Source organism: Erpetoichthys calabaricus, chromosome 3 (genome assembly GCF_900747795.2).
Source record: "Erpetoichthys calabaricus chromosome 3, fErpCal1.3, whole genome shotgun sequence".
Classification (NCBI taxonomy): Eukaryota; Metazoa; Chordata; class Cladistia; order Polypteriformes; family Polypteridae; genus Erpetoichthys; species Erpetoichthys calabaricus.
This window is the reverse complement of record NC_041396.2, coordinates 148,535,819-148,559,403: the sequence shown is the minus strand read 5'-3', so window position 1 is coordinate 148,559,403 and position 23,585 is coordinate 148,535,819. Positions and strand designations below refer to the sequence as shown.

At 37.7% G+C, this 23,585-nt stretch overlaps 1 protein-coding gene and 1 non-coding gene across 2 annotated transcripts in view; both read right to left on the bottom strand.

Annotated features, from left to right (window-relative positions):
* hs1bp3 (HCLS1 binding protein 3) overlaps positions 1-21,536 on the bottom strand; it is a 58,807-nt gene extending 37,271 nt beyond the window's left edge. The window contains exons 1-2 of the mRNA XM_028797389.2: positions 21,220-21,536; positions 14,971-15,136 (exon numbers count right to left, since the gene is read on the bottom strand). Of these exons, the coding sequence (XP_028653222.1) occupies positions 14,971-15,136; positions 21,220-21,245 (192 nt within the window). The 5' untranslated portion in view covers positions 21,246-21,536. The remainder of the gene's footprint in view (positions 1-14,970; positions 15,137-21,219) is intronic.
* Positions 21,531-21,612, bottom strand: trnas-aga (transfer RNA serine (anticodon AGA)). Its single transcript has one exon. It is a non-coding gene; the product is annotated as a tRNA-Ser (tRNA).
* Between the last annotated feature and the right edge of the window lie 1,973 nt (positions 21,613-23,585).

Below are 23,585 nucleotides of genomic sequence, written 5' to 3'. Positions count from 1 at the left end.
ATATTTATGAGGGTATGTAAAAAGGAAAAATAAAAATAAAAACCCCTCTGCTGCCCTCCAACTCTCACCCTATTCCTTTGAGTTATACCCGTCCTGTATGAGGAACAAAATCCCTGATCTGAATGAGTAGAAGAAAAGAGGCAACACCAGCCCAAAAGACCCCAAGTCCCATGAGGCACAAGATCAAACATCAGCCAAGATGACCAGATAGTTGGTGCTGAACTATATCTTCCAATTGATGTCATTTCACAATACTGGTCCCAGATGCCCTATTTATTCTAGCAGTTGAGAGATCTAACTGAGAAAGACTGAGGAAAGATATCTTTCAATAATTATCAGAATATGGTGATTTCCAACAGGAGACCAAGGCTGATTTTGCAATGATTGTCCCAAGTGAAAATTGCTTTCCTTGCACATAATTTTAGGTTCTAGTAATAGCAATATCTGTGGTAATACAGCTATATGCATAGAAGAGATAGGAGACATAAAGGTAGCAACTTTAGACCAAAATGCAGAGACAGAAAACATTACAACATTAGAAAAATCTAGACAAGAACAGGCCATTCAGCCCAACAACGCTCGCCAGTCCTCTCCACAGAATTAGAAACCCAAAACATATGTAAGAAGGTTCCCAGCATCCTAGTTTGACTTTGATAGCAGGAGGGATCGGAGATCAATCCTACAAGCAATACATATTTTAATGTATTTATTGATTTAGATTGTCCAAGTTTCAAGCAGGTTTATAGTTGTTGGCTTACAGATTAATGATCCATCCATCCATCCATTTTCCAACCCGCTGAATCCAAACACAGGGTCACGGGGGTCTGCTGGAGCCAATCCCAGCCAACACAGGGCACAAGGCAGGAATCAATCCCGGGCAGGGTGCCAACCCACCGCAGGACACACACAAACACACCCACACACCAAGCACACACTAGGGCCAATTTAGAATCGCCAATCCACCTAACCAGCATGTCTTTGGACTGTGGGAGGAAACCGGAGTGCCCGGAGGAAACCCACGCAGACACGGGGAGAACATGCAAACTCCACGCAGGGAGGACCCGGGAAGCGAACCCAGGTCCCTAGGTCTCCCAACTGCGAGGCAGCAGCGCTACCCACTGCGCCACCATGCCGCCCAGATTAATGATTCTTACACAAAATATTTTTGTGTATTTTACCTACAGTAGTAAGCCTATGGCTTGCTAATCACTATTGCCAAGCTGTTAAAGCTGGTCAATTCATCATAGTTTTCTTTTGAAAGCCAACCAAGGGATTTCCTTATAGATTTACAATGGATGCAGAAAAAAAAGACTGGGAGTATTCATAGAAAAGGAACTGAAGTATGAAAGAGTCAAAGTTGAAAACAAATAGGGAGGCACAGAACATGTACTGTATAATGCAGTAAAAACAGGACATTTTTAATTTTTTGCAGCAGTAACATTTTTATATGAGGAACTGTGAAAAACTCACATATAATCAATCGTCTTGTCTTTAATTCAACAAAAACAAAAAAAACGGCTTTGCAATAAATGATCCCATCCAATACATTATCTACTGCAGAACAAATGATAAGAAAAAGGAAACACTGCATAAAACAACAAGGAACAGTGGCTAAGTCTGCCCACAGGAAGAACACTCTGTTCACTTTATTGAATTTCACCAAATGTAAGATTTAATTGAATTAGTCAGTCTTACTCTTGTTTATATTGGGGAAACATAATATATGGACACAAATACAACACGATTAATCCAGCAGACCACCGTGACCCTGTGTTAGGATATAGCGGGTTGGACAATGACTGACTGATTCAGTAGTATCTTATTAAATGGTATATTGAAAGTATTCAATGTTTCATTATTCTAGATTCTCTAAAGGAAGTTGTATTTTTTCTTTCTGTGGGTGCAGCACTTAAATAACCTTCCAAATGTGTCTCTGAATGAATATGAGGCCAGCATGGCAGTCAACACTACTGCTTAACATTTCCAGCAAACTGCGCTTGAATCCAAGGTCAGTCACTGTTATTATGAACCTTATATACTTTCTCCACATCTGCATGTGCCTTTTTTGGGTAATATGGTTTCAATTCCAAAGACATGTGTTAGGTAAATCATCAGCTCTAAACTGGTCTTTTATGAATGAGTGGTATGCCCTGTAATGGACTGTCACCTCATTCAGGGTTGGTTTTTGCCATATGCCACCATTATAGTATCTGAGCCCTGACAACCCTGACCTAGATTAATCGGGTTTAATTAGTGAATTGATTACACGAATGTGATGTACTGTACATATATACTGTAGCCACTGCTGAAGGGATTTGCTTGAAATGGCACCATACTTGAGTAATAATGAAAATTTACACTAAAATCTGTTTCTTGTATATTGCATCTTCTTTCAATTAATGAGGAATTTTGTCATTACAAACAAATTCACCTCTAGGATAATAAAGTTTAACCTATCCTAACCTTACACCAGATTTCACACCTTATTTTGAATCTCACATTATGCACTAAGGTCAGGTTTATACTTCATGCGATGCGACACATGCTCCAGTGGATGCTCCTGTTATACAAGTGTTTTACTGTTTATACTTGCGCGTGTACTTTACGTAAATCTGGAAGAATCCGCCAGGTGGCAGTGCGAAATATTATCACGGTGAGAACAGGTTCGGCTTCGCTTTGTTGTGAATTGCCTGGAACACCCATTAAATTCCGATGACACCTTACCACAATATCTCTGAAAAGGATGTTTAATGATTAAATCCCTTCAATCCAGGGATGTGTCCATTCCAGCAAGCATTGGGCACGAGGCAGAAACAATCCCTAGACGGGGCATCAGCTTATCACAAGGTGAATACAAGCACACACACATACACTGGCGTCATTTTAGTGTCACCAAATCTACATATCTTTGGAAGGAAACCGGAGCACACTGTGGAAACCCAGCAGGAAAACATGTAAACTCCAGGCAGGGAATACCAGCAACGTAACTCCCTGCGAGAAAGCAGTGCTACTGCTCTGTCACCGTGTCACCCCCATGTGTGTAATTATTAACAGTATTCATTATTTAAATGAAATTAACGATTTATCTGTAAAATGTAACATGCATACTTTAATGCATTTCATCATGAAAGTGATATCAAGTATAAATCTAAGAATTCTAAATGTGCAGAGAGCTAGAATATCATACATTTAATGTGTTCTGTATGGTTATCTATTGCTGTTTGCCGCTGCTGTCAGGACAGGAGGAAGCCCCAATAAAAAAAGACGGCACAAAAGATCGCGTCATTACGATCGGGAATATGCGACGCTTGAATATAAAAGCACCACGAAAGCATCTATATGTCGGCATTTTGCTTCACCACATCGAACCATTCATCAAACATCAAAGCGTGCAAATCGATCCCGTCAGATAAACGCTGGGAATGCGTGGCAACCATGATGCGTGCGCGTACGCATTCTGAGCTTGAATTATAAACAAGCCCTAAGACTGCTTTCTTTTATTGAAAAAATATATCTCTGCTCCACTATTTCCTGTGGCACATTGCTGCCTAGACCCTCAACTGTGTCTCTGTTACATCCCACATGGTCTATTATAATGCTGTTCCGATTGGTTTTCCATCTCAAAGACACAGAAAGTTACAATATTTAGAATTCTTCCATGCACCACACCCTGGAAACACACTGTTAGTCTAACATGCTTCACTTCATCATTGGCAGATCATTTAGGGTTTCTTTTCCAAAGCTGTAGAACATACTGTCTTTTAGTGTGTTTGTGTGCATACAGTATATAACTTTCATTTCTTTTAAGAGACAACTCAAAACTTAACCTTTTTAAGCAAGCCTTTTCTTGGTTTTAATTATTTTATTTTGTATGTTTCTTTTCAATTTTATTAAACAATTGCTATGTTTAGTTTTATACTATTTATATAGATCATATGTATGTTGTACATATTTTTATGGTTTGTTGTTTTTATTTTTGGATGTATTTGTTAAATTTCCTTAGGTACCTTGAATGCACTTTTAAATCTAATACATTGTGCCAGACTTATCTGAACTATATCTATAAAAGTGATTCTAGAACCATGAAGTCTGCATTATAAAAGGAGTATTGTATCAGACAGGCTTATGGGCTTTGGGCCGATTCTAACAATGAAGGAGGTCATATATATTGTTCATTATTAGGAAGGAAAACATAATAACGAAGGACTTAATGCAAAGACTTCAGATAAAAAGTAACTGAGATACCCTGAAAATGTCAAATTCACTGTATTTAATCCAGTTGAAAACCTATCTACACAACTGTACTATACATGTATCTTTCAAAAATGTACACTTCCTTACAATAATAATAATAAAACGATATCATAACAGGCACATGCAACATTTTACAAAAATGTGGAACTTTCACACATTGTGGGACAATGACAACTGGTATGTTTTATTGTGTCGTACATTAAAAACCAGTAGCTATGAAAATTAAAATCTTAGGATATACCAGGATGACACAGTTATACAGTACTTGCACTAAAGATCAGCCAAAAACAATTTTCTTTTAAATTTTGCTAGTAACTGGAAATGATCAGAAACTTCTTAAAGTAGTTTCACTTAAAACATGAAAGGAAAATGAAACAATATACAAAACAACATACAAAAGTATGACATTCCATTTTCTTGATGAAAAAACAACCTGCACATTTATTCTGCACTTTTTTTTAAAAAAGAGACAAGTACAAACTGTTTAACACAAGTGAAAATTGACCAATCAAAAAGAGGAATACCTGTAATTAATTGTTGCTGCAAACTGCATTACAAGAATGTTGGTTATTCATAGTAAATACATTCAAACTGTAAAATCATTCCAAGGGTTTACTCTGCCACTTAATGTATTTAACCTACTGGCCTTTGTTTTGCCGTTCCAGCCCAACTTGGATGGATCCACTCAACATTTTATTCCATTTCATGTGTAGAAACAGTAAGGAAGAAATCCTAAAATACCTTACATATCTGCTCTTTCCACGTCTGGTCTCATTACACATTGTAATGACATAATATGAAATAAATAATTTAATTCCTCATTGTATTTCATAACTCTCACACTAATAAAGTCAAATAAGTGAATATCTATACTAATAAAAGGCAAAGCCCTCACTCACTCACTCACTCACTCACTCACTCACTCACTCATCACTAATTCTCCAACTTCCCGTGTAGGTGGAAGGCTGAAATTTGGCAGGCTCATTCCTTACAGCTTACTTACAAAAGTTAGGCAGGTTTCATTTCGAAATTCAAAGCGTAACGGTCATAACTGAAACCTCTTTTTTGTCCATATACAGTAATGGACTGCAGCTCGCTGGCCGTGGGAGGCGGGGTTGCGGGGGTTGCGTATCGCGTCATCACGCCTCCCACGTAATCACGTGAATTGACTGTGAAGGAGAAAGGACGGCCTTATATGGCGTTCGTTTATAAAACAGCGGACAGGCTGTGTAAAGGCAGCTTCACAAAAAAACAGATCCTTAACAAATTGTTATTGGTATATTTTCCCTCAATTTAAAAAGGTTTTCTTTTCTACTTAATTAAAATTTAAAAGCAATACTTCACCGCTGCGAAGCCCCTCTAGCGCTGACGTCCGAGGTTCGATTCCCGTAAGGGAGTGCAGTGAGTGTGTACGCCTGATGAGCCAAGAATTAGGGTGAAACACATGTCGTGTACTCTTTGCATTATTTGACAGTAAACTATTTTCAACCATTCTATGATCTGCTTCTCACTACTGAAGGCACCGTGGCTGATGTTAGCTGACTTGCTGGCCAACCATAAGCGTTACCTGGTAGGTAACCACCCATGCAATCAGATTGTGATTCAGACTACGAATGCCGTGAATGTAATTACCCCGATCTACATGCTGTCAAATAAACGAACCACACGTCGTGCCGCAACGTTAGGGGCTTCGCCTCTAGCGCTGACGTCCGAGGTTCGATTCCCATAAGTGAGTGCAGTGAGTGTATATGCCTGATGAGCCAAGAATTAGGGAGAAATGCGTGTCGCGTACTCTTTGCATTATTTGACAGTAATCTATTTTCAACCATTCTATGATCTGCTTCTCACAACTGAAGGCACCGTGGCTGATGTTAGCTGACTTGCTGGCCAACCATAAGCGTTACCTGGTAGGTAACCACCCATACAATCAGATTGTGATTCAGACTACGAATGCCGTGAATGTAATTACCCCGATCTACATGCTAGAGAAAACCTCAATGAAGAAGAAACAGTGTGTAAGCATACATATTAACACATGTGCAATTAAACGTGTGCATTTACGGGGTGATTTCTCAGGCTTAAAAGCTCGCCTTTTATTAAAAAGGTAAATGCAAACTGTTTTCATTCTGAAGGGCACAAACCACGTTGGATTTCAGCCGTTAAACGCGCAAAAATGTCGGTACACCAGATAAATAAGCGCAACATTTTATCAGTTGTATTGTATGCTTACAATACATTTAGAAATGTGTTAATCGTTAACTAATAGTATGGGATGGTGTTTTTCGACTCAGCTACAGATGCCGATGGAGACCAGAACTGCTTTGGAAAAATATGAACGCCTTGGGGCCGATCTGGAAGAAGGTAGCGCAGCGCCTTGATTTAAACGATTCCATGTCTTGGTGGGTTTGCGTAGCTTATTGTCAATATCTTTACACCTGTTTTTAAGACTTATTGATGGAAATGGGCTTTCACGAAAAAAGTTAGGGCTTTGCTACAGGATACACCCTCCACAAGTTAAGGAAGTAAAAATAAAGGTATATATTTCTGTTTTATTTAAACCTTTTAAGTTCGTATGCATAGCCCCATTTGGCTGTTTTAGTATTTTTTTTTCTTTCTTCAGTAATATTTAATCTCCTTAAAGAAAAACAACATATGCATTTTACTTTTTTTGTATCTCTTTAGTAATATTTTAGTGTAAAAGTATAACCAGTATTTAAACCTTTTATGTTACTTTATAAAGTTATTTTACACAATGTTGAAAAATTAATAAGAAAGCTACATATTTTGGCAGCTGCTGCTTTAATTTTCAATGAAATGAAAAAAGCTCTCCAAGAGAAAACCTCAATGAAGAAGAAACAGTTTGCACTATCTAAAAAGGAGAAACCCTCATTTATAAAGGTTTGCTGCAGATGACTTAACTGAAAATAAATAAATAGTTCCTATGTGTATAATACATATTTATCTATTTGACTTATGCCTTTATTCCAGCAACTTGCAACATCTGAGGTACAATTTGTTACATTACTTTTGTTTTTTGCAGCACAGGCAGGTGAAGTGACTTCCTCAGGGTCACACAGTGGTGTCAGTACCAGGATTTGAACTGACAAGCTCCGGGTTTGCTGAAATATTACTGAAGAAAGAAAAAAAATGAAAACGGGCAAATGGGGCTATGCATACAAATGTCCATCCATCCATTATCCAACCCACTATATCCTAAATACAGGAGCCAATCCCTGCCAACACAGGGCACAAGGCAGGAAACAAACCCCGGGCAAGGTGCCAACCCACCGCAGGGCGCACACACCCACACACACCCACACACCAGGGACAATTTAGAATCGTCAATGCACCTAACCTGCATGTCTTTGGACTGTGGGAGGAAACCGGAGTACCCGGAGGAAACCCAGACAGACACGGGAAGAACATTCAAACTCCACGCAGGGAAGCGAACCCGGGTCTCCTAACTGGCACCTTTCACTGCGCCACCATGCCGCCCGCATACAAACTTAAAAGGTTTAAATAAAACAGAAATATATACCTTTATTTTTACTTCCTTAACTTGTGGAGGGTGTATCCTGTAGCAAAGCCCTAACTTTTTTCATGAAAGCCCCTTTCAGTCAATAAGCCTTAAAAACAGGTGTAAAGCTAAACTTGCAGCACCGCTATTCAATTACACTTGCCTAATGCCTCTCCTAAGGTGACATACTGTGGGATCTGGGCATCAGTCAAAGCACCAATCACAGGCCCGATTAGAAAGCGGGAAGCTGTGATTTGTCGTCTCCCTCCCATGTAACAATCACAGCCCGTGTTACAACGCACTATGTATGTATGTGTATATGTATATATGTATATGTGTGTGTGTATGTATGTGTGTATATGTATGTGTATATATATGTTGATAAATGTATATATATGTGGATGTGTATATATATATATATATGTATATAATGTATATATATGTATATGTAGATATGTGTATATGTAGATATGTATATATATGTATATATGTATATGTATATATATGTTTACATAACCTCTTTAACACACTACTTCTCCGCTGCGAAGCGCGGGTATTTTGCTAGTACAGTATTAAACTACAAAAAAGATTTTTCAGAATTCTCTCACCAAGCAGGACACTGTGCTACCCATTCTGCCTTCAAAGACTAAAGTGATACTTATCAAGCAAATGCCTCACAGGTCTTCCAAATAAGTAACGACTTAACTAAGTGTTAAGGTTTAAGGTGTTTTCAGTGTTAAGCTAAAAGCATGAGATTCCCATGAAGCTCCATGCATTGAACTTAGAAAGTGTGCTGTGTGCTTCTTTGCATTATAGAAATAGTAATGTAAAATGAAATTTATGTAAGTAGCCCTTGTCTTAGGACAAGTGTCCACATATTCTTTATTTTTAACCTAAGCATTTATTTCAAAGCACTCTAACAATGTGGATCACCGGCAAATATTAGCTCCCTATCTTTTATTTTGAAGTTAAAAAAATGTGACAAAGCAAGTAAACACCATCAGTTGCAGCTTCAGCTAAATGAAGATATTGGATGGTTACCACCCAGAAAACCATCTAATATAATGTTACAATTTAGACATAATGTTAGTTTCTGATAGTACTCTAAGCAGTCACTGGATGATGGTCCATTATTCTGCAGTTTCTGGCTCAGGAGCTCCACTATATTGACCTTTTCCTGCTAGCTGTGTGAACTAGATGTAGGGAAAGAAAAATAGATCAGAGTTGCTAACACAGCTGCTGGAGACTGCACTCAGAGATAGATATGCTACCATCTGGAAGAAACATGAAGAAAATAATCCTGGAAATTTTGGTAAGTGATAAAAATATATAAAACATTTTCATTTATTGTTATAGTTTTAAAATTAACATCAAACGATGTTCGGAGTGTCAGTATAATAATATTTACAATGTTTTACTGGTGGGCGGCACGGTGGAGCAGTGGTAGAACTGCTGACTCGCAGTAAGGAGACCTGGGTTCGCTTCCCGGGTCCTCTCTGTGTGGAGTTTGAATGTTCTCCCCGTGTCTGCGTGGGTTTCCTCTGGATGCTCTGGTTTCCTCCCGCAGTCCAAAGTCATGCAGGTTAGGTGCACTGGCGATGCTAAATTGTCCCTAGTGTATGCTTGGTGTATGTATGTGTCCTGGGGTGGGCTGGTGCCCTGCCCTGGGTTTGTTCCTGCCTTGCACCTGTCCTGGCTGGGATTGGCTCCAGCAGATCCCCGTGACCCTGTGTTAGGATATAGCAGGTTGGAAAATGACGGACTGTTTTACTGGTGATCCTAAAAGTTTTTATAAGTTTATTTTGTCAAAGTTCGGGTAATTTCAAATTATAAGATGATTTTTGGTTGGCATCTATTCTGAAGCCCATTTCCGCTTTCAATCCAAAAGACACATGTGGTTGGTTATCCATTCATCCAAAAGCAATAATGAACACAGGATGATATGCTCCACATGTCACCAGTTTGGCTGAAGGCAGTTTTTATAAAACTGGCTGGTTTTGCTCAATATAATATATAATTAGAATATAATATGTAATTAGTAATATATAATTAGAATATTATATATATAAATTAGAAGTTTAATTAAAATTGTTCATATAACTGCAGGTCTCATTCTCATACAGTTTTTCATAGTACGGTATTTTATATAGGGATTAGATATTCTATCACTACTTTACATAATATTTACATTTAAAATTATTACCATTAGAGGGCACCATATCCACACAACTGATACTTTTTTTCTTACCTATCACATTTTTTAGAACAAGCAAGTGGTCATGACCCTGCCCTGGATAAGAAGGTTAAGGAAATGGATGGATGGTTAGATAGATGGACAGAGATCCTACTTAACACTCCAAAGGAACACATTTTTAACTTATGCACTCATTAGGATTATAGTTGGATTGAAAAGGCCTGTGAAAAAGAATAAGCTGTTTTTATGCTAATTATTTTGGCTAAAAGGTATAAGCTGAAAAACTGCAATCATGAAGACTCTGGAGTTTACTCATTATATCTGTATGAAATCATATAAGAAACTTGCTGTACATTTTGGTGTGCATGTATACAAAAACAACGTACCTGCATAAATAGTCATTAATGATGTGTGCATCCCTGAACCAAATCACTTTATCTTCAATCTAACATTCTAACGGTCTCCAATAAACTCCACTAAATTAAATATCCAAGACATGCTGAATGACTGGAGTCAGTGGTGCAAAAAATCTGATAGCATAAGCTTATTACAGGGCAATCCACTTGAAACATGTTGAACCACTTCTCAGTTTCCAACACCAAAAGCTCCACTCCCAGGCAACATTTCTAAGGCTTCTTAAAAGTGAATGGGCTGTTCTGCCTTTTTAGCAAGACATATGGTTATGACGAACCAAAAGAGATAAAAAAAAAAAATCAATCCTACTCATCGTTTTCACAGCAACCCCGATAGTATCAATAGTAGCATGTTGAGGGGCATACTGTTGTTATTGTACCATTCATTATATAGTTTAATCACCTCCCTGTAAGCTGTCATCATTGTAGGAAGTCAAACCTACTATTGTTGTGTCTTTAGCAAGTTTGTTAGTTTCTGTTGTGCTTGGAAACACAACAGGATTTAAGCAGGCTGTTTAGGTTATTTGTATGTTGAAAGTGAGATAGTAGGATTTGCATTCTTCAGGTTTAAGGTCTAGCAATCATGAAATTCGGAATCCATTACACAAGGTATCATCAGTCCAAGGGCCATAAACAGAGAACTAAGATCAATAAACAGCATATTCATTAGTATGTGAATAACAGTGAAAACTGCATCCCATGAATCTGCCAGTCTGGTAAGCTGCATGATATGTGCCATGACCAATTGCTCAAAGCACATTATGATGATCGGGATGAGTGCCACAGACAGGTAGCCATTTAGACACATGATTATAAGTTTCTTTATTTGCTGCATTAATGCAGACTGGAACTATAGCCTGAACTGGGATATATTCTGAATGAAAAAACAGTGATGTCATCTGAACTGGCAGCATAATAAATTTTTAATTTTAATCTAAATACCATCATTGTGAGAGACCTTTTGAAAACTGGGGTACCCAACAAAATAAAATGTTCTACTCACTGATTAAAAACTACTCCTCACACAGAAGAATAATTTTATGAACTAATTTCCACAGCTGAAAAGATTTCCTCCCAAAAACCTTTAGGGTCAAATGACATATCGCCATGCAATTACTCCTTTTCCCTTTACCACCAACCATAATCTTATTTTTTTCTCTACATTTACATAAAGGAATTATTTTATTCAAATGTCACTTCTCTATTAAGTAGCCTCTTCTTTAATTTCATTTGAGTTTCAGTTAACTAACATACACATTTTTGGCATGCAAAAGAAAAACTGGAAGAGCCAGGACAGAAATCTACACAGACACAGTGAGACTGTATAGAATCCACAAAATCTACACCTCATCCTCCCAAACAGACACACACACACACACACAAGTTCACCAGATGTTTGAAGATTTTTTATTTACTGTAAAAACCACATTTAGTCCATCAACAGAAATGGGTGAAAAAGAAACACATTAACTCTGTTACCTTTGTTATTGTTTTAAAATGCAGTCTTATAAGATTAAAATAGTTTCTAACCTTGCAGTGTAAAATTGTCAGGCACATCTTACTTAAAATGGTCTGCCAAGGCTTGAATTGCTAGTTAACTGTTGCAGACAAAATGCAGCTCTTAACAGATAATTACCTTGTTTGAACAAACTGCTGAGGTTTAGAAAAATCAAAAATATATGCATAGTTGACATCTGGTATATAGTAAAAATAAGTTCTGTTTCTCAAACTGACTAAATATATGATTTTTCCTGGTAAGTTAGAAAATGCTACTATTAAATAGCATATTAAATATTTCTGATATTTCTGTTCACCAGATCAGACTATTTTCTATGAACACCTCCTAACACTTAAGTTTCTTTGTTCTAAAATGTTTATAAAAATAAACCTCAAGGTAGGAATGAAACGCTCTTTTGGTGTATTCGCAAAAAGTGGACAAAATGTCTACTGTGATTGTCACATGTCTGTCTGTCTACATGAAATAACTCGTCTCCAGGTAGATCAACTTAGCTAAAATTTAGTACACTTACTGTATAGATAGATAGATAGATAGATAGATAGATAGATAGATAGATAGATAGATAGATAGATAGATAGATAGATAGATAGATAGATAGATAGATAGATAGATAGATAGATAGATAGATAGATAGATAGATACTTTATTAATCCCAATACTTTATTAATCCCAAGGGGAAATTCACATACTCCAGCAGCTGCATACTGATAAAAACAATATTAAATTAAAGAGTGATAAAAATGCAGGTATAACAGACAGTAACTTTGCTTAATGTTAACGTGGAATGTGGAATTGAAGAGTCGCATAGTGTGGGGGAGGAATGATCTCCTCAGTCTGTCAGTGGAGCAGGACAGTGACAGCAGTATGTCGCTGAAGCTGCTCCTCTGTCTGGAGATGATACTGTTCAGTGGATGCAGTGGATTCTCCATGATTGACAGGAGCTGTTGCTCTGCCACAGATGTCAAACTGTCCAGCTCTGTGCCTACAATAGAGCCTGCCTTCCTCATCAGTTTGTCCAGGCCTGATGCGTCCCTCTTCTTTATGCTGCCTCCCCATCACACCACCGCATAGAAGAGGGCGCTCGCCACAGCCATCTGATAGAACATCTGCAGCATCTTATTGCAGATGTTGAAAGACGCCAGCCTTCTAAGGAAGTATAGTCAGCTCTGTCCTCTCTTACACAGAGCATCAGTATTGGCAGTCCAGTCCAATTTATCATCCAGCTGCACTCCCAGGTATTTATAGGTCTGTAACCTCTGGACACAGTCACAGTCAGTATAGTAGTCTTCAAGAGAAATTATTGTGAAATTAAATTGTCATTGAGTTATCTCACGTACACTGTTCTAATTTTTGAAGTTTGAAAAATTCCTTTTTAAAAAGTACTGGTGATTGTTTTTAAATTACCCGTCTTAAAAAAGAGAAACTCTCTTTGTGACCTCAATTAATGATTATTTTACTGTATCAAATTTATCGTGAGAGATAACAAAATCTTACATTTTTTATATCTTCTTCATTTACACATTTCATATCTGCCCCTGGCAGCAAGAAAAAAAAATATCAACACAAACTAGTAAAATGGCATAAGATTTGCACATAGCAAAAAACATACTGTTACCTCTTGCTGCTTGTGCAAACCTTTGCCATACCAACTCACTTTTCCTACTGCTTGAAATTATACCAGGTAAGTTAAATGATTTTTATAACAGTAAAGTAAAAAATGCAAAAGAAAAGGAATAAGTCACTTAATTTATGTTGAGATAAATGAAGGAGGAAAGGAGCTCCCTAAATGTGGCTTCTATAAGTCGTTATGCATACAACAAAGAAGCATGGACTCAGTATTTACATAAAACTATATTAAAGTAAAATCATTGTCCATTGTTGCCAACACATTTTAACTTGACAGTTCAAATACAGTTTTAATACTTTATCAGATACTTCTTTCAAAAATGTTCTGTTTAAGATATACAAACTACAATTATTCATAGACCATCCACAACCAACAAATAACAGTACAAAAAATATCATGATTTAGAAACGGATGTCTATAAAACCTATCTCAGCCACCACAAGTTATGCGCGTTCCATTTTTAACTACATGATATTGTTAAATATCATTAAAAAATAACCATATCTACTAATACAAGTAATTACATTATATTCTAACTTTTCTGGGAACACATTAGCTTAGGTATTACCTATAAAGCATCTATTAGTCAAATACTATTATATAATGACTTAAAAAGGTTTACTTTGGTCTTAGTAACACTTAAAAAGCATCATAATTTTTTGCTTCTGTGCAGTTTGTAATACTCTGGTAAATTTACTTGTAAATATAACACCTTCATTTGGTCCTGTTAAGTATTAATTAAGGATTAAGCCACCATAGACAATTCCAAAGTGAAGCTACTTTAGTATACTGTACAATATTGCACAGAAATACATAACCATTTTATTGATGCTTTGCAAGTGTTATTTAGGCTGACAGCAGTGTTAATCAACCTTTACACCACTGTGCCACCTCTTTTAGAAGATCAAAAATTCTTTAGAAAAGCACTAAGGAGCTACAATCCTATGTTGTTATAAAATGTTTTTCCACAACAGTGATAATGTACAATTGCACCATTACAAAAAGAATATTTAGGTTACATCGTAGCATGCCCAAGCAAGCTGAAGAAGAGTTCATCAAAAGAAATTTATTTTATTTAATTTAAAAGTGTGCAAACATGTACAAAGAAAAAATCTGTGTTGACAGCACATGCTGCACCATGCAAATAGGTCAGTTCTAAGAAGTGCACATGGAAGTGAGTGGCAGAAGAATGCATTTAATAAAAATATCTTGCGATTATTTTTCATGGAATGTACACATAAATATCAACATGTCATTCATCTAATAAAACTCAAAATTCAGCAAACTGTTAAAATATCAACTGAAAGCCTCTCTGAATACTGCTACCCTAATGTAAAGCCTTACTGGAAAGGTGGTAGAAAACATTCCAAATGCTTCTGGCCATTTACAGTATGCCTTCACATGATAATGATAACTGAATTTACATTTACCTTTTTACAAACTTACCACTAGCTGAATCACATCTTCAGGCTTATGTTTTGCGGACTTGAAAGAAGAAAGTCGAGTAACAACCACAATCTGATATTCAACATGGCCAGTCATCATGTTACCACGGATCTCTTGGTACATTGGAACAAAGAGATCAATCCCTGTGTTAGCATTTTGAATTTGCCTGGGTGAAAGAAACAGATTGAAATTAAAGGGGTTAACTCAGTTGAAAAATATGGCAGTAAAGCTACCGTATTATTAAAGAAAACAACTCATACAACAAGGTGAAACTGAAAAACCCTTTCACATGCTGACTGAAGAAGACCATGTCATGTGTTTTATGTTACTTGTGTTCATTATATTTATACATGCAGTATCTTTCGAGCTTCTGTCAATTTTTTATTTCATCTTGGGGACAAATAAAGTATCATCTGTCTATCAAAATGATCAGAACAAAATCAGAATCCATAAACATGCTGATATGACTTGTATAAGCTTGAAATCTGAAATATTAGACAAAACAGAATAGAGATGTAAACAAAATATTGTTTAAACTAGTAGCTGGAAACTGTTTAGGGAATAACTAGGTTGCTTTCTTGAAATAAATTATATATAAAAAAAGAAAATGGATGGATGGATGTATAATACTACAATATAGCATCAAAATGCAATTTGATAAGGAAGTTTTGGATCAAGTTTGAACAACTGAATCAAATATTATAAACAAAGTGACCTCTACTAGACTGTAACTTGCCAATGAGAACTTATAAATACAATAATTGTTCCTATACTGGTTCCTTTTTATAACACAGACACAGAAGCAACACTGAGGATCTAGTCAAGCAGCGAGCAAACAAAGTATAGTGTAGGCATGCTTTAGTGTGATGGAGAGACTTCAGCATGTAGTGTGGGCACACTAAGAAAAGAAATCTCTTTTGAGAGAAGTTTCAGAAATCTCTCAGATTCTGGGCACATTATGGCGAGAACAACAAGCAATTTTTATCATCATATGGAACAGCTGCTGACGTCAGTGACCATTTGATGCTGTAACCCTTACTATATAAGCACTGATGATGTTACTTGCACTTGAGTTGCTTTGACTGTTTAAAGGCACATTGTCAGACTGTTAACCCTTTAGATTTTTGTAAAAGAAAACTCCCATTTTTTAAAAACATTGTGCCTACAACTGAGGCATTTGTGCATTTAGCTTTTTTTTTCTCTTTCTCTCTCTTTTAGTTCATACCAGAGCTATAACAGGGACTCTGGGATCCTGTGAGTGCTTTTTGTGCTGCTTTAGTATTTTTTTTTTCTTTTCCTAGAGTAATGTAACACTTTCATATTCTAGTGATTTAATGTGACCACATCAAGCCCCCGGCAGTGTTTTCTGGGTATTGAGACTGCTGCTGCTATAAATGCTTTTTAGTGTCCCTTTATTTTAGAGTATGCTCAGCAGTATGTAGAATTATTCAGCAGAGGAGAGTGGCAGGTGCTTTTACAGAAGGAGTCAGTTCTAGCCACTGCCAAATTATGCTTAGAGATGAAATAGGAATCTGTGCTACCCTCCTCTTCGAATTACTCTTTAGAATAGTACTGACTAGAAAGGGCATCACCTTACAAAAGAAAAAGGCTTCTCTGTTGAATGTGTTTGTGTGTGTGTAGAAATTTAAAGGAAAAGCATATTAAGCTAATAGTTTCCACTGATTTGGTTTAGTGTCAAACGTTTTAGCAAATGGTTCCCCTTGCACCTAGTTTCTTTTGCGTATTTACTTTTTATCAAATAGTGTGTCTTTATTCCCATATTAAATAAGAAAATCCTGGACTTGGGAACAACATGTTCATTATTGCTGTGGATTAGTGTTTGAATAATAAATATTTGTAAACATAAGGATAGGAACAACAGGCGGAGTCTCCTGGTTATGCAAACAGACATTCCAGATGCATCATATCATCTATGTGACCTTGAAGTGTTCAGCAGAATACACAAAAAATGTGCCAACTTTTAACTGCTGTAATTTAACATTTCCTTGACAATTCAACATAAACTTCTAAGCGTTTCTAATTCTTTATACTAAATGTTTACCAAATGTTTCAGATTTTAACATCCATAATACAGAACATACACTCTACTGCATACATACTAATCCACACTCCAGAACAGCGGAGTGAGACAGACTTTTAAACTATCCCTGACTAAATGACCTGGACAAAAGCAAGAAGTCAGAATTTGTTTGTACTTAAGAATAAAAGGGTATAGCCCTTTTAAAAGAAAAATGCATTTTATTCCTGCAAAGTTAATTTTTTTTATTTTTTCCTTTAGTTACTAAGGTAGGACATAACATTCTTCAGCATGTTTCACCCTACACAGCTAGAGGATACTGGGATCAAAAAATTCTTGGAATTTCTAAATTTGCAATAAATTATTTGTAACACTTCAGTTAGTCTGAGACAGTCTATTACATGATCAACAGCACCCTGTGCCTGAGTGTCTATTATACACACACCCACACACACACACACACACAAACCCACCCACACACACACACACATAGACAATGATAAACAAATAATTAACTCAATTTGTAAAATATCTGTATTTTAAAGTCTTAACTTGCACAAGGTGTGTAAAACAGGACAGCTCCTTCTAAGAATACTAATCTTTTTTGCCAAATCTAACCTCATCAATGAGTATACAGTTAGGCCCATAAATATTTGGACAGAGACAACTTTTTTCTAATTTTGGTTCTGTACATTACCACAATGAATTTTAAATGAAACAACTCAGATGCAGTTGAAATGCAGACTTTCAGCTTTAATTCAGTGGGGTGAACAAAACGATTGCATAAAAATGTGAGGCAACTAAAGCATTTTTTAACACAATCCTTTCATTTCAAGGGCTCAAAAGTAATTGGACAATTGACTCAAAGGCTATTTCGTGGACAGGTGTGGGCAAGTCCGTCGTTATGTCATTATCAATTAAGCAGATAAAAGGCCTGGAGTTGATTTGAGGTGTGGTGCTTGCATGTGGAAGATTTTGCTGTGAACAGACAACATGCGGTCAAAGGAGCTCTTCATGCAGGTGAAAGATGCCATCCTTAAGCTGCGAAAACAGAAAAAACCCATCCGAGAAATTGCTACAATATTACGAGTGGCAAAATCTACAGTTTGGTACATCCTGAGAAAGAAAGCAAGCACTAGTGAACTCCGCAATGCAAAAACACCTGGACGTCCATGGAAGACAACAGTGGTGGATGATCGCAGAATCATTTCCATGGTGAAGAGAAACCCCTTCACAACAGCCAACCAAGTGAACAACATTCTTCAGGGGGGTAGGCGTATCGATATCCAAGTCTACCATAAAGAGAAGACTGCATGAAAGTAAATACAGAGGGTGCACTGCAAGGTGCAAGCAACTCATAAGTCTCAAGAATAGAAAGGCTAGATTGGACTTTGCTAAAGAACATCTAAAAAAGCCAGCACAGTTCTGGAAAAACATTCTTTGGACAGATGAAACCAAGATCAACCTCTACCAGAATGATTGCAAGAAAAAAGTATGGAGAAGGCATGGAACAGCTCATTATCCAAAGCATACCACATCATCTGTAAAACACGGTGGAGGCAGTATGAGGTCTTGGGCGTGCATGGCTGCCAGTGGCACTGGGAAACTTGTGTTTATTGATGATGTGACACAGGACAGAAGCCACCGAATGAATTCTGAGATGTTCAGAGACATAATGTCTGCTCAAATCCAGCTAAATGCAGTCAAATTGATTGAGCGGCGTTTCATGATACAGATGGACAATGACCCAAAACATACAGCCAAAGCAAACCAGGAGTTTATTAAAGGAAAGAAGTGGAAAATTCTTGAATGGCCAAGTCAGTCAACTGAGCATGCATTTCACTTGTTGAAGACTAAACATCGGACAGAAAGGCCCAGAAACAAACAGCAACTGAAAGCCGCTGCAGTAAAGGCCTGGCAGAGCATTAAAAAGGAGGAAACCCAGCATGTGGTGATGTCTATGAGTTCAAGACTTCAGGCTGTCATTGCCAGCAAAGGGTTTTCAACCAAGTATTAGAAATGAACATTTTATTTCCAGTTATTTAATTTGTCCAATTACTTTTGAGCCCCTGAAATGAAGGGATTGTGTTAAAAAAATGCTTTAGTTGCCTCACATTTTTATGCAATCGTTTTGTTCACCCCACTGAATTAAAGCTGAAAGTCTGCACTTCAACTGCACCGGAGTTGTTTCATTTAAAATTCATTGTGGTAATGTACAGAACCAAAATTAGAAAAAAGTTGTCTCTGTCCAAATATTTATGGACCTAACTATAAGGTGTTTGTGTTTATTAAGACAGTGGTGTACCTTGGGATGATTTTGGTTACAAAAAATGAGCCACTGCAGAAAATATGTTGGAAAACACTGATATAGACAATTATATGAGACTCGTTTTTTGGCATGCTTACTGAAATGACATAATCAGAAAGTAACTGAGAAATTTTCAGCCCTGAAGGAAAGGTGGGCAAAGTTCAAGAAAACATAGGGCTCCTGATCGTAAGGGCAGATTAAGACTTAGGCTGGACTTGTCCTGTGGGTGTAGTATAAGACAAGTTGGGGTAGGGGTGGGGAAGTTATGTTTTAAGATGTGGAGTCTATGGCCCTTACAATGTGAATTTGTGCCCTGGTGCGGTAAGCTTGGCAATCTTGCAGAAGACTGAGGAGACGGGCAGCAAGTGTTGAATAAAATTAGGGTGGGAAAGACTCTGTGGGTGTGGAAAATGATAAACTGGGATACATGACTTAAGAAAAATCAGAGGACTAGTGATTGTATGATGTGGATTTATGGAATACAGTGGAAATGACCAAGGACCTGCACTCTATTAGCAGTGGCATAAGATTTGGATTGGACTTTGGATTTGGATGCTATGGATGTGTTATAGGGCAGAGAGAAGTGCATGTTATTGGAAGATTACAGATGTTGGAGTGCGGACATCATGGTGTGGGTTTTGGCAGAATGGGGAACTGAGCAAGATGGCAGAGGAGTGAGCAATCTAGTGACAGGCATAATATAAAAAATGGGTGGCAGGAGCACCTTGTCCTTTCCACATCTGTAGGGCAAGTTAAGGGGAAAAAAATTAGAGGACTGTGAATGTCATGGACTTAAGTTGTGGAGCACAGTAGAAATGGGAAAGCTGGAATCAGATTGGGCAGGATGGTGGAAAGGGTATAACACATTTTAGCCTGGATTTGTCCAATGGGTCTGGTACCAGACAGGCCAAGATGTGCTTTGGCACTATAATGAAGACCATGAGAGCATGTGGAATGAGCAGATGGATAGACAGAGGTAGATAGATAGCTATAAAATTTGCTATATAACAAAAAGATGTGAAAAGCACTATATAAGATAGATGTAAAAGGCAATATATAATAGATAAGTGCTGCTCCAGTTTGTCCCCCCAAAAACTGCACTGCCACCCAATTTTTTCCCCACCAGTCGCCACTGCTAATTAGTAAATAACAGATTAAATATTCAGAACACCTGGAAAAGTAGAGTGAAAATCAGGTTGAAAAACATGGATAAAAAGCACAAAACGACATTCTTTCCGTTAATGCAGAAATTTTAAAACGAAGTTTGGTGCCAAACTTCGTTTTAAAATTTCCACTTTAACCCCAAAGCACAGAAAATGGGAAATAACGGCGCACCTAATAACACTAGGAGACCGATTAAAAACAGAAGTTGGTTGGAACAAAAACTTGGAATCCAAGTGTTTGTTTCCGAGTTTGGAAACCACTGGATTAAAGAACACCGTCATGTGCCGCTGTATGATAAAAACAAGACACCTACGGCGGATGTGCATTACTCAACCGTTAACTTCTTAGCCGGAGTTTTATTGTCGCTGTAACGTAAAAGGAACGCAGCCTACTTATGATCACAGAAAGCTGACGTGCCCAAATATCAAAACAGGTCATGCAAATCAGGTACGCCAATTATCTTGCCAAATTTGCGTATTTAACGAGTCGTACAAACTGTTTTTCCAGTGCTCCATTTTGAAAAGAATAACACGCCCACACAAAAAAAGTGAAACGCGCGTTGATAAAAGAGTGCGATTCGAACATCCAGCACCCTCGTAAACAACCGTCCAGGCTCCACTCCGCTTGGCACTTTCTGCATCTTCACCGTCTAGCCATGTTTAAGCTGCAGCCCCCGCTGCTCCGGAACTACTACTCAAGATAAGTTGCAGCTGAGACTAAAGTTTTCTTTTGGCCTTACCTGTTGGTTATAAGTCCGTCGGGCATGACGATGTAGTGAAAAGGCTTGATCGTTCCACACTTGCACTCTTGTAATTTAGACGGAATTCACAGAAGTCGCGTGCCCCTTTGCTTTGCGTTTTTCCTGGCTACTGACTCAGTGTCACAAGATTTAAGTCCGGGCGAGGAAAGGCAAAGGTCGCCGAATTCGCACTCGTCGTCAATCCGCGGAAGCCGAGCGCGTTCAACAATAGAAAGAGTAATTTGTGTGTGTTTTAGCCTTTTAAATTTAATTTTGTGTTACAAAAATATATTATGTATATTAAAAGGATTCGTAGTCGGCAGGATTCGAACCTGCGCGGGGATACCCCAATGGATTTCTAGTCCATCGCCTTAACCACTCGGCCACGACTACTCGATAAAGATTTGTTTTCTGTTTTGTGATAAAAAATGAAATGTATTACAATTTTGCATTTGTAGTATTAGGGTGCTGTACCGTGTTATAGTCATTATGGATGCAACGGAAAAATCAAACAAAATTATACCTTTTATTGGGTAACTATAAAGATTACAATATGCAAGCTTTCGATGCAGCTCAGTCCCTTCTTCAGGCATGATACAGTGGGGAACCGGAATACAATGTATCTGATCATATGGGTAAAAAAACACAAGAAATAAAAACTAAGAAGCGACATCGTACGATGGTGTTTTAAACGGAGTTTACCTCCAACGTATAATTTTACTGTGTTTAAAGCAATACTCTGAAACAAGGTGATCATTTTTATCTGTTACTTTCTCCGCGTTGATTATAGCGTTTGCCGAAAAAAAAACTTTTAATTGATTGCATGGTAAACCGTGATAGCAAGGTTACTGATACGATGAAAATAGTGTTAGATTAAACATTTTCGTCGGCTACAAACAAAACATGGGAAATAACAGATTTTTAAAAATGATTATTTTTGGTGGGTTATTTTAATTACTCGGAGCGCAATTACAGGCTTCTTTAAACTACGTGCTGTGGCCTCAAAATCCATCCATCCATTTTCCAACCCGCTGAATCCGAACACAGGGTCACGGGGGTCCGCTGGAGCCAATCCCAGCCAACACAGGGCACAAGGCATGAACCAATCCCGGGCAGGGTGCCACCCCACCGCAGGACACACACAAACACATCCACACACCAAGCACACCCTAGGGCCAATTTAGAATAGCCAATCCACCTAACCTGCATGGACTGTGGGAGGAAACCCACGCAGACAACATGCAAACTCCACGCAGGGAGGACCCGGGAAGCGAACCCAGGTTTCCTAACTGCGAGGCAGCAGCGCTACCACTGCGCCACCGTGCCGCCCTAGCCTCAAAATTTGAAGGTGAAATCGTCCATAACACAAATTTGAGTGGAAGGTTTTTGTCATATTCTATAATGGATTTTGTGTTAATAAGTAACCACAGTAGTAATTATTACATTATGAATGTAATAGGGAAAGGGAAGGGATAACATAAGACCCCAAATGACTCCTGTGATGACATCCATACAACTTCCAAAACTTTGAGAGAACTGACAAAAATAAATTAATAAAAATGCCAGTTCATTAAATATATCTGAACCATCACTTAGGGATCAAACAAGTAAACCTATGGATATATGTCTGGAAGCCAAAACGGGCAGAAGTAAAATACACATATAAAGAAAAAAAAAGAGAGAAATCAGATCACATATTAACTTCAATTAAGATGCCATGGTTTTATCTCTCTGTAAGTTAACGCTCTTGGTGCTGACCCTACAAACAAACTGTAAAAGTTAAGCCAAAGGATTGTTCATTTATGATGCTGGGTGTTCTAAGCGGACAAGGATGTACTGTAATCAGGGCTGCCTTAACGTAAGAAAAAAAAAAGTCACATCTTGGTTATGTTAAGTTGTGTACCAGGAGCTGGTGTCACTGCATGGTTATGTTCCATTATGAACTGTACTGAAACAAGCATTTGCCCTTGCAAACAATTCCTGTGTCGGTAGGATACCAAACTTGTTCAGCTGAAAATACTCAGCGGAGCATCGATCTTAAGGCAGCATGTAAACTTAATGTACTCATTAGATCTGAATTGCTGGCTACAAACATACAGTGGATTCAAAGTATCCAAGACTTCTCCAACCACTGACCTTTGAAAAGTAAAATTAGAAACACAAAACTCCATCCCCAGTTGCCAAAACTTACTGCAAATGTGAAAATACATAGAGGAGGAAAAAAATAATTCAATCACCTGGCATAGAAAATGCAATTGCAAGCATTGCAATGGTAGGCAAAGCCTTAAACATGAACCCTCTCCCGAACCTATCTGACTTGAATCACAGGCAAACACACTTAACAGGTGGTTAAAATTCAAAATTAA